At 40.2% G+C, this 12,356-nt stretch overlaps 1 protein-coding gene across 1 annotated transcript in view; it reads left to right on the forward strand.

Moving 5' to 3' along the window:
* Positions 1-8,226, forward strand: part of LOC107686475 (GPI ethanolamine phosphate transferase 3-like) — a 12,107-nt gene extending 3,881 nt beyond the window's left edge. Inside the window, exons 3-11 of the mRNA XM_016483512.1 lie at positions 1,022-1,165; positions 1,322-1,445; positions 1,557-1,716; positions 2,080-2,259; positions 2,388-3,933; positions 4,025-4,228; positions 4,370-4,557; positions 4,861-4,931; positions 6,699-8,226. Coding sequence (XP_016338998.1) covers positions 1,022-1,165; positions 1,322-1,445; positions 1,557-1,716; positions 2,080-2,259; positions 2,388-3,933; positions 4,025-4,228; positions 4,370-4,557; positions 4,861-4,931; positions 6,699-6,828 — 2,747 coding nt within the window. The 3' untranslated portion in view covers positions 6,829-8,226. The remainder of the gene's footprint in view (positions 1-1,021; positions 1,166-1,321; positions 1,446-1,556; positions 1,717-2,079; positions 2,260-2,387; positions 3,934-4,024; positions 4,229-4,369; positions 4,558-4,860; positions 4,932-6,698) is intronic.
* The last annotated feature ends 4,130 nt before the right edge of the window (positions 8,227-12,356 follow it).

Raw genomic sequence — 12,356 nt, forward strand, 5'->3', positions numbered from 1 at the left:
AGATAGAGAGAGAGATAACAGATAAATTACACAGACATCAATACAAATGTATGATGTTATATTTTAATCTTACCACCGTGGAAACCTGCCACTGCAACAAGGAGGATTATGGGTACACTAATTCTCATCTTGGATAAAAGAGGTGGATGCCGAACAAATTGAAACAAAGTGCTAAATGTCAGTGTGCACATTGAATCACACATTTGCCGGTGGGTCTTTTTATATGTTTCCTGGCATCACATGCTGCGGCGGGACAGGCTCGTCTCTGTTTACCTGCCAGCAGCTGGATGGCACATCTCGCCCGGCACACAGATGTGCCATTATTTCCACACTCAATGCCTTTCATTGTTGACTTCGTGATCAGACGTTCCTGTATTGTGGCCAGCGGTGACTGGTGTGAGAATGGGATGGATGTTCATTTGTGTTTTCAAAAGTAAAAGGTCATTTCCTCTCCAAATGGGTTCGTGTTTGGCATCTCAGTAAAGGAAATGATTGATTGTGCTCACTGATCTGATGTCACTGCTGTTGGCACATGGGTTTGTTGGTGTTTAGTGTGAGTGTAAGGGGCCGTTCACACAAAACACTTTTTTTTTTTGTTATTTTTCTATGGAAACACACACTAGATGGACATAAAACATGTGGCGCTCAAGTTATGCCTTGCTCAAGGGCACCTCAGTCGTGGTATTGAAGGTGGGAGAGAGCGCTGTACATTCACTCCCCCCACCTACAATCCCTGGGTTACGAGTCCGACTCTCTAACCATTATGCCACGACTTCCCCACATCTTTGTGAGATTTGCTAAAACAAAACAAACAAACAAAAAAATATTTATAGCAGTGTATTACCATAATCATGTTATTTGCTAGAATGCATTATTGCAATTAATGACATTTGTAGAAATTTAGAAAGTCACCATTTTATCAAACTAAATGAATCATGTTTAGACTGAAATGATCATAAAGTGTAGCTTTTTTTTGCTAGAGTCTTTGTTAATCATTGTGCTTTTTACTCCTTTTTAAAAGGCAAGAGAGTTGTTTTTATGGGGGATGACACATGGGTGAGTCTTTTCCCCAAGAAGTTCCACAGATCGCTGGCCTTCCCCTCCTTCAACGTGAAGGACTTGCACACTGTTGACAACGGCATTCTCCAAAACATTTATCCTACCAGTAAGCAGAATGTTTAGCACATCAATTAGGAACTTGCCTGGTTGGTTTAAGATCTCCCTCTGTTTACCTTGTAAATAGATGTACAGATCTCTCATGTTTACACTGTAATCACAGTGTTTGAATGAGTGGCTAAGGGTTTTTGTTTGCTTTCTTCAGTGGAGGGGGATGACTGGGATGTGTTGATTGCTCACTTCCTGGGTGTGGATCACTGTGGGCACAGATTTGGCCCGGATCATCCTGCGATGGCTGAGAAACTCTCCCAGATGGATGGAGTTATCAGGTTAGCAGCAGCCTCATTCATCTACCCACAATCTGCCGTGTTTTTACAGTTTTATTATATTTTCATGCATTATGCATTTGTTTTCCATATGTTACTCACCGCTGATCCCAGGTCAGTGATAAAGCGTCTGAAAAACGACACCTTGTTGGTGGTGATGGGTGATCATGGAATGACAGACACTGGGGATCATGGTGGAGAGAGCCAGAAAGAGACAGATGCTGCCCTGTTTCTCTACAGTTCCTCTCCCTTATTTCCAGCACCAGGCTCCCAGGTATGAGAGACACTGTTATGATTTGTCTGCATTTAATATTTTACTATCAGTGGTGTGTTCAGGAAAAATTTTACTGGGTGGCCAGATGGAGAAAAATTTGAGGTGTCACAAAATATACTGTAGTAAGGCTGTAGTCCACACTATTGGTCTGTAATTGCATGATAATAGCATAGTACTATTTACTTGTGTTGGATACTTAAAAACCAAATTGTTTATTAGCCTTTTCCCCATTTTCCATTTCCTAAAATGTGAGGAAAAAATGTAAAATAAAAAAGTGCCACTACGAGAGAGGAATTGAAATGTCTTTGGGTTATCTTTTGGCTTTTTCCATACATTTGGAGTTCAGCATGTTTGTGTTTGTAGGTGGAACCTGAGGTAGTACCTCAGACTGATCTGGTGCCCACGCTGGCACTTTTGCTGGGAGTTCCCATTCCTTATAGTAGTGTGGGCCAGGTTCTTCTGCCACTTTTTCCTCAGAATGGCTCCCGGGGTGTACCTACAGGACTCAGCCAAGCTGAGGCACTGTGGATTAACGTCAAACAGGTTAGAGGATATCTCTTAGTCTGTGTTTCAAGGTGTATTTGCTTGAATTGTCTTCTATTTCATGTTTTCTTCATTCTTCGACTTAGCTAAATTCTGTCTGATTCTGCCATTTCCACTCTTCCTTAAAGGTAAACCGCTTCTTGGAGACCTACTCTAACATGGCCAAAGACATCCCACCAGACAATCTGTCTCAGCTGCGGACTGACTTCTCAAACATTTCCTCCCAGTACTTGGCCGCTGTCCACAAGGGCCATCTTCCCTCTCCTGAGCTAGTCGTCTCCATGCAGAACTATTTGACAGCTGTCAGGGAGACTTGTAGAGCCTCCTGGGCCCGTTTCAACCCTTTCAAAATGGCTGCTGGGCTGTTAATCTTAGGAGTTGCCTGTATGCTCTGCTATGTCCTTTCTGAGTTGTCTCATGTAGTGATTCAGCAAGGCCTGCTGAAGTTGCCCATACTCTCAGGGTTGGTGGTGGGTCTAGTAGTAGCTGCAGGTCAGCTGTTCTTGCAAGGATATTTGGAGCTCTCGTGGTGTGTGGGAGCTGCAGCACTTTCTTCTGAGGTTTTGTTTCTATGGAGGACTCGAGGAGTTTCTCCAAAAGAGAGGTGGTCACCTTCTGGCCTTCTCACGCTGGCCCTGCTGGTGCTTTTCCTGCGCTGTGCCTCCCTACTCTCGGACAGCTATGTCATCTATGAGGGCAACGTGGTTACCTTCTTGCTCTTCACGTTGAGCGTATATGTTCCTCTCCGTCTAAACTGGGATGGACTCCTGGTGCCACTTCCCCCACCAGACACCCAGAAGCCACCTCGGCTGCTCCCAACAGTTCTGTCATCCTCAGTGGTTAGACGTCAGGCCACTATCCTGTTGGTTTGGTTGGGAGTGCTGGTGGGATCGCTTTACCTATCCCTCTCCTTCCACAACTGCCGAGAGGAGCAGGGCACCTGCCAGCCCTCACCTTTCCTCTCCCCGCTTTCACGAGTACAGAACAACCAACTGCGCAACCTCCACTATGTCCTTTCCGTTGGCTCACTGGCCTTGTCGGGGTACCTTCTACACCGATGGCTCAGACATTACGGGAACCTCAACTGTATCAGTGCGACTGTGTTTTCGGCCTGCTTCCTCGTACCCCTGGCCTGTGTTTGCATGGGATTGCACTGGGCGGTGAGCGCCACCCCAGAGGACACCTTCAGGAATTTGTCCGAACTCATCGGCCTAGCTCAAGTGTTCCTGCCTAGGGCCACTTTCTGCCTACTAGGTCTTGGACTACTCCTGTTGTGGGTGGACCCCATGACAGTGTTCCTCAAGTTAAGGACTCCATTGAACTCTCGAGGAATGTCCCTGCCACCCCCCAAGTACCGAGCCAGTACGGGAATCAGTCCACAGGCTGAACTGCACCACCTCATACCACAGTTGTATCAGCGCATCCGACACTCGCTGGAAGACGGGGCCACGGAAAGTGGCGAAACTGACAGCAGGCCAGCTGTGGAGGCTTACGGGCTGGGTACAGTGTACTCTGCCCCATTGGTCCTGCTTTGTGGACTCCTGGGGTTGGTGCTTCTGCTGCTCCATCCGGAGGGAATGGCTCTTGCCTTCCTGCTTCTTCTGCTGGAGGCCGGAGCCATGCTGCACATCCACGCCTGTAGCGCCAACCTCTCCAGCCTGCACAAGCACTCCAGTAAGACGCATTCCATTGTTATCTTTACATCTTATGCCTTGCTGAGCTATTACAACTGATGCATCAAATCTTCCTACTTTAACCCTCCCAGATGGTTTCAGTGTGCCATGGGCTCCAGTGGTTTCGTGGTCTCTGGCAGCCGCCCAGTTTTTCCATGCAACAGGACACCTGCCTACCTTCCCCTCCATTCAGTGGGGTGCTGCATTTGTGGGCTTTCCTCAAGGTCACACAGGCACTGCACTTCCTGCGTCATTGGTGACCCTCAACACCTTCTCCTCTCACATTATCTTTGCAGGTAACTTAACACTAGATGCAGGATACTCTCAACATGATTCACATTGGATTTTTTTCTTTATCAGCATTATCTTTTTTTGAAGCTTTCTGTCCATTTTTTTCTCTCTATTTCTATTGATCACTGTCTACTTTGCACATGCAGTTGGTTGTCCTCTGCTGCTGTTTTGGCCTCTGGTGTGCGAGGTGCGTGGGACCCGACCTACATGCTCAGCAGGAGTGGAGGAGAGCGAGGACGCTGTCATGGAGATGAGACTGAGAGAGAACCCTCAGAAGTTCAGCTCGGGTCTCCTGGAGCTCGCTGCACGCTACCTCTTTGTGAATGGAGCGCAGGTGCGTTGCATAATGCTCGCATTAAGTCAGGCACAAAAACGTGCACAAAAACATTTTTAACCTGTTAAAAAAAGGTTTCTTTGACCTCCTTTATAGTGAAATGGTGTTCTACAGTAATCGCAAAAATTATTTTTTTTATCATTCACCAGACTGTGTAAATTGTTCCAATAAGAAAAATATGTATTTTTGTGTTGTTTAGCCATGTAAGACTTGGTGTGTAGAGGCTAATGTGTTCTCATCTAATGTGATTTGTATGCTTTAGTAAAATGGATCATAAATTATAAATAACTTGTTTACCTTCAGGTTTTTGCGTCGGTTTGTGCTGCAGCCATCCTCAGGAGACACCTCATGGTGTGGAAAGTGTTTGCACCCAAGTGAGTCACAATCTCTAACTTATAGTTTCTTTCTCTTCTACCTCATCACTTTGTCTTTTTTATTTTAAGGTATTGATTAAATGATCTAGAGATGTGCACATTTTCGAAATGGCCTAGTTGGTGGGTTGAACAATGGTGGTTGGTGTTGTTTGACAATGTTGTTTTGTACAAGGCCATTTATAACATTACTAAAATTCACCCACACACCACTTGCTTTTCACGTTGAGGGAGTTTAGCCCGCTAACTGTCACAATTTATAAGTAGATGATGTTAACCCTGAATTATGACTAAGAGTTTTATGACAACTCCGACTTTCACAAGAGGTAAATTAATTGAGTGAAACATTTTGCCGTCATTACTAACAGACCCACACAGGGATCCATTGTGGCATTATGTGTTGCCAGAGAAACCTTTTTTGAAGAAAAAGAAAAGAAACCATCTTGTAATTACAGTAATTACGTTGGCCCAGTAGTTCACAACACAACAAAATCTCCAAAACACAACGGAAACAAGCTGCAACACAATGAATTTAGCACAACACAATGAAATTAGCACAACACATTGGAAACAAGCCGCAACACAATGAAATTTGCACAACACAACAGAAACCAGCCGCAACACAATGAAATTAGCACAACACAACGGAAACAAGTCGCAACACAATGAAATTAGCACAACACAACGGAAACAAGTTGCAGCACAATGAAATTAGCACAACACAATTTGCACAACACAGCAGAAACAAGCCGCAACACAATGGAAACTAGCCATAACACAACGAAATTAGCATAACACAACGGAAACAAGCTGCAACACAACGAAATTAGCATAACACAATGAAATTAGCACAACACAATGGAAACAAGTTGCAGCACAATGAAATTAGCGCAACACAACGAAATTAGCACAACACAATGGAAACAAGCCGCAACACAACAAAATTTGCACAACACAACAGAAACAAGTTGCAGCACAACGAAATTAGCACAACACATTGGAAACAAGCCGCAACACAACGAAATTTGCACAACACAACAGAAACAAGCTGCAACACAACGAAATTTGCACAACACAACAGAAACAAGCCGCAACACAATGAAATTAGCACAACACATTGGAAACAAGCCGCAACACAACAAAATTTGCACAACACAACAGAAACAAGTTGCAGCACAATGAAATTAGCGCAACACAACTAAATTAGCACAACACAATGGAAACAAGCCGCAACACAACAAAATTTGCACAACACAACAGAAACAAGTTGCAGCACAATGAAATTAGCACAACACAACGAAATTAGCACAACACAACAAAATTAGCGCAACACAACGGAAACAAGCCGCAACACAACGAAATTAGCACAACACAACAGAAACGAGTTACAGCACAATGAAATTAGCGCAACACAACAAAATTAGCACAACACAATGGAAACAAGCCGCAACACAACGAAATTTGCAGAACACAAGGAAATTAGCACAACAGAACGGAAACAAGCCGCAACACAATGAAATTAGCACAAAACAACGAAATTAGAACAACACAACGGAAACGAGCCGCAGCACAACAAAATTAGCACAACACAACAAAATCAGTCCTATGTGTTGTGTTGTGCACTACTGGGCCACCGTAAATTTTGACTTCAGTGTAAGTTACCTTACACTGTAATCTCTGGAATTGTAAGTCTAAGTTTTTTTTTTTTTGTTTTTTTTTTAAAAGCTCTTCTCATAACTGCATTCTAAGATGTATTTTTCTTTTTGGCAGACTGATGTTTGAGGCATCAGGCTTCATCGTGGGCAGTGTGTTCCTGATACTGGGGGTCGCCATGGTTATGAGGGTGGATATATCAGTGGGTGGGTTATTTAAGAAACTCCTCCCTCAGAACTCCAGGTAGCACTGGCTACCCTGACCACGCCCCCTTTTCCTCCTACAAACCCAATCCAGAACTCTTCAGAGATGTGCTGGTCATCCTCCTCAACTCCACTGCCAACCATACGAATGGAAACCAGATTTGTTTTGCATCTGACTTTGTCTGTTTTGGACCAAAGAGGTCTACAGCATCTCCTCATTTTCAAATACGTGAGAGAAGTCGATAAACCGAAGTTGATATTTTATAAAAGCTATTTTAGAAGACTGCAACAGTCATTATGCTTTCGACAAGCTATTGAACTGTCGGCCTTTGTTGCTCTGCTGCCTTTGTATTGAAAAAGAGAGAGAGAAGATGATCTTTGTGCATGCCTTTTTACTGCCATGTTCCACAAGGTCATTAAAGAGACGATTAGAAGTTATTATATTGAAGGGCTACATGAAATCCACAGTGTTGCGATGGTATGAAAACGAAAACCCCTGCTGTTTGAACATTTAAAGAGGCAGTTCATATTTAATGTAAATTGTCATAATTTCCACCCTCATGTGGTTCCAAACCTCAAAGCAGTGATCTAGATGACCAAGCTGCTCCATACAATAATAGTGGTTTGGGACCAGGCACAATTGTGGTCACCATTCACATTCATTGTATGGATAAGAGCAGCGTGGACATTCTGCTACAGGTGTGCTGTAGCAGAATGTCCAAGCTGCTCTTTTCCAAACCTTTTCCATTCCTTTGTGTTTTACTGAAGTAAGTCATACAGGTTTGGTGTGTAAATGATGACAGAGTTTTTTGGTTGAACTGTTCTTTTAAAAGCCACAAGTGCATGCTTGAGGGTATCATTAATTTCAGCAGTGGACTTTTTTTTTTAAGCTTGAACTTTGTTTGATAACAGCTCATTCATGTTAATGTGTTGTCCTGTCTATTCCCTAGCAATAACCACTCAATCATCAGGGTTGAACCAATAACATGTTATATTCTGCACCGCTTGAAAGATATTTTTTACTATTATTTTAAATTCCTCACCTAGATAACAGGTCACTAGCTTTAACGGTTGCCTTGTTTGATGTTAGTGAATGAAATTTGTGTTCATTCAATTTGCGTTGACTGTTATTTATTTAGCTGTCATATATTTAGTTCACTAATGGATTAAATGACTTATATGATCTCATTTTTGTGAGAGAAATGCATGGGGAAGATAATTACATCATGTGCTCAGGTTAATTTAGACATAATGCAATAGAAGTATTCTGCTCTGCATGGTGCATTTATGTGTGTGTGTGAGGGGCTGATTTTTTTATTTCATTTTTTAAAGCAAAATACTGTCAAGCCATACAGTGGCTTTTAATATGTCTTAATGTGTGGTTGACGATTGAATTAGCTGTGAAATAAATCATTTTAATTGTTTTAATTCATTGATTAAAAGGGAGAAAATCAATTAAATATTTTGTACAATTTGAAGTGGTTGTTTGTGTGTGTTCTAGTTTGATTATGTTTGCAGGAGCAGCTGTTGACCTGCAGAGGGCAGTGTTTTATCTAAAAACACCCTATGAAATCTGATTGATTCTGCGGTCAGTAAGTGCCAGGGTAAATTTCATTAAAAAAAAGTGCTCCATCATTTCCATAGGTAGTACTTTTTGCATAAGTGGCTGTTAAGCTCAGGAATAACCGACAAGCAGAATTCATCTGTCTGTGTGATTTCTGTTTAACTAAATAATAGTTAGATCTTTCTCACATCATATTTAAGAGAGTGGCTTTTTTAAACAACAGCTGAGACAGACGTGTATTTCTTTTACAGTCTTTATCGGTACTTGAAGAAAACAAAATCTGTGATTAATTTTTACAGAAATAATATATTCGTTTTGGTATAAAACACAAGAATAATGACTAAATAATGTGGTGCCCCATTTTCAGAAGTAGTTATTGCACTGATATATTGGGCCCGAGGTGGCAAAGTTCTGCTGCAACCTTTAGAAATGAAAATACAAAAATAAAAATTTTCCAGCATTAATAGCATGGTTGCCTGAGATGACCCATTTATCAAACATCACTGGAATAAGGAAATGGCAATGTCACTTTATTATAACCTGCACTGAAAGGAACACTGAAGACAAACCTTTTAAATTAAAAAACATGCTTATGCGCACAGTATACATTTTTATTATTTTAGTACATCAAGTGCATAATTAAATTTAAATGAGAAATGTTGCTTTGGCAATTAGCAGTAAAAACATGTTTTCTATATTTTATATAATTTCAGTTCAAGGTTATGTTATTTCAAGTAATGCAGTGTTTTTTTGATTGGTTTTAATTTTAGTTTCAGTTTACCTTAACCCTGTCATTTAATGCCACAAAACGTATCATAATTAATCAAATCCATTACTAATAGCCACAGAAGTTTGTGCTATTGTTTTCTCGCCAAAAATGGAGTCACCTTTTGGAGACTTCAGGAACTTCAGGCTCATAGGAAAGAAGCTATTAAATGATAAGAAAATAAAGCAATATTCCCAAGAAAACATGCTTTGGTTTAGACATTTTGAATGGCAAAGAAAAAAGAAATTCATATTAAGTAGGGACACAATGAATGAATTTCCCATATTTAAAAGTTGTGACATATATATATACTGTATATAAAGACATTTTCATGTTTCTATTATGTTTCTGTCTTTGATCACTGATCACATTGCAGAAACACAACCAAAACCAAACCAGGTTATTTAAAAAATCATCAGTGCTTTCCCCACCAGTTTAGTTTTGTTTGTTACACGTGATAGCAATGTAAAAAATAGAATCAAAACAAAACTTTCAAATTTTCCACCCCTGCAAAACACAATTAGCGAAGCAGGTGGACACCCTTTGTGCCCTACATCAAAGTAGGAAATACCTGTCCGTCATGTTAAGAAATCACCCATGACCATCTGTGACTGGAACATAAACAAACTAACCTTACGGACTTTCCAGAGTGTCCTTTGTCCCTGAACTACAATTGATCTCATATCATAGCAGGCTCACTGCACAAACATAAAGAACAGATTCAAAACAAGGAGAGTTGAGAGACTACGAACACTTTTATTAATGAAACGACCCTCTGAGCATGACGGTAAACTTGCAAGGTCCATTTAGCAAACCAATGCTACTGTTTATCCCAGAAATGCCTTTAGCCATTCCGAATTCCTTTAATATCAGACCTTGGGTTCAGTCGGTGTTATGGGTGCAAAGTCTGATCGGAATATCCTGCTTATCTTAAAGATCTATAAAATCCTGCAATACCTGATAGCTAGGTATGCATGACTTCTTAAATGGCACTCCCACGTAACCTAACCTGGCAGTCAAAAGGGGATTTCTGCAGCCATGGCTCGATTCCAAGAAACAGGGGCGATCATGCCGTTGTCAGTTAATATTTATCTTTATCGCTATCTGTATACTAGGGTGGCCATTTCCATAACACCAAAATGGAAGACACTTTGCAGGATTTGTGAAGCCAGGACAGACAAACAAACAAGTAAATAAAAATAACCCAAAACCAAAAACAAGATTTGAATGAATGAATAAATAAATAAATAAATGGTTAGGAGGATAGGAGGATTCCAAGGGCCCGGCGCTAGAGGGGGCCCCGATTAATTTTTTTATTGTTTTTTTTTTTTTACCACGCGGAATGCGATTTCTACCGAGAGGTAACGCGATTTTTACCAAGGGGGTCCCCGAGTAAATATGCTGTTCAGGGGGCCCACAAACCATAGCGGCGCCCCTGACTATCATACCGTTTCTGCCATAAAAACATTGATGTATACTACATTTACATTTACATTTAGTCATTTAGCAGACGCTTTTATCCAAAGCGACTTACAAATGAGGACAATAAAAGCAGTCAAAACTAACAAAAGAGCAACAATATATAAGTGCAAATAACAAGTCTCGGTTAGCCTAACGCAGTACACGTAGCAAGGTGTATATATATATATATATATATACATACATGCTCGGATTGATTTGGGCAGGTCATTCCACCAGGAGGGAACAGTTAATGAAAAAGTCCGTGAAAGTGATTTTGTGCCTCTTTGAGATGGCACAATAATACGCCGTTCACTTGCAGAACGCAAGCTTCTAGAGGGCACATAACTCTGAAGTAATGAATTTAGGTAAATGGGTGCAGAGCCAGTGGTGGTTTTCATACTACTATGCAGTTTCAAATTTAGCGACTGTCTTCATGAATGGCTTATTGAATCAGTGACTTACCTGATTCACTCAAAAATGAATGAAACGGGAATGAAACAATCACAATGACTGGTGGAATGCAGCCAAGACAATATTATCTGAAATGTACATCACTTAATATTAACTTTACTTTTTTTTAACTGTATACCATTGGATATATAGTATATATATATATACATATAAGTATAAAATAGTGATCCTAAAAGGAGGACAAATGATACTCCGGCACAAGTGCGCCTATAGATGAACATTTCAAAACCGGACTGTTTGAAATCGGACGGATGACCATGTGTAAGAACAAAAATAATGCTTTTGTAATAGAAAATGCTATTTAACTTTACCCAGGCCGCATACTAGTAATTTGTATGTGTGAGGTTTGCACCTACGTGACACCGGAAGACATTAAAACTCATTAGCTCCAGGGCATCAACGATAAGAATCAAACTTTTTTGGAGACCTGTAGATTTTTGTGGTGAGTTTATCTTGCGCGGATTCCAGACAGATCTGGCAACTGTGCAACCTAATTGCGGGAAGAGGCTTTTTTCCCATTGAAGGAACGTAAATTTGAGCCTCTAGTATAAACAAGCACTTTGAGTCGTGGGCGAGCCTATACAAGGAAGACGAATCTTTGCCATTCATCATGAGCACAATGAGTTCAACCTCCAAATGAACAGAACGTTTTGTTATTAGAGCCTTTTGCAAGTTAAACAACTTTCGCCAATTACTAACCGCAAATATTTCATAACTCCCGCTCTGAAGTTATGACAAGTCTGTATATGTTGATAGAGAACAGATAAAACATCTCTTTCAAATCTACATCTGTTCTCAGTGTAAATGAAAACCAACTATTGTACAACAGCAGATGATAAAAATCATACTGATGAAAGAAACTAACATGTTACATAACACAATAATTGTATAACTGGATGAATGTTATAATGTAATACTTTGTTAGTACTTTGTAACTGTTTGTTAGTTAGTCAAAATAATTATTTTTATATAAAAAAAAAATGAAAATGCAGTTCATTAATACACTTACTTCAATACAAATTTTCTATAATGAGCATTTTAAAATTTCTAAAATTCATTTAGATTTTTTTTTTGGGTGGCCTAAAGTCAAAATTAAAAATGAAGGGAGAAAAAAAACATTAAATTCTTGAAAATGCAAGTTGCATGCTTGAATGAATGTCTCTATATATAAAAAAAGTGCTCAAGTGCTGTCAAATGATTAATAGGTTTTGTTTACTGTGTAATGTACTGTGTTTATTTATTATGTATATATAAATACACATACGTACAGTTTATATTTTGAAAATATTTACATGTATATACATTTATAT

This window comes from Sinocyclocheilus anshuiensis, unplaced genomic scaffold (assembly GCF_001515605.1).
Source record: "Sinocyclocheilus anshuiensis isolate Anshui unplaced genomic scaffold, SAMN03320099.WGS_v1.1 scaffold838, whole genome shotgun sequence".
NCBI classification, from domain to species: Eukaryota; Metazoa; Chordata; class Actinopteri; order Cypriniformes; family Cyprinidae; genus Sinocyclocheilus; species Sinocyclocheilus anshuiensis.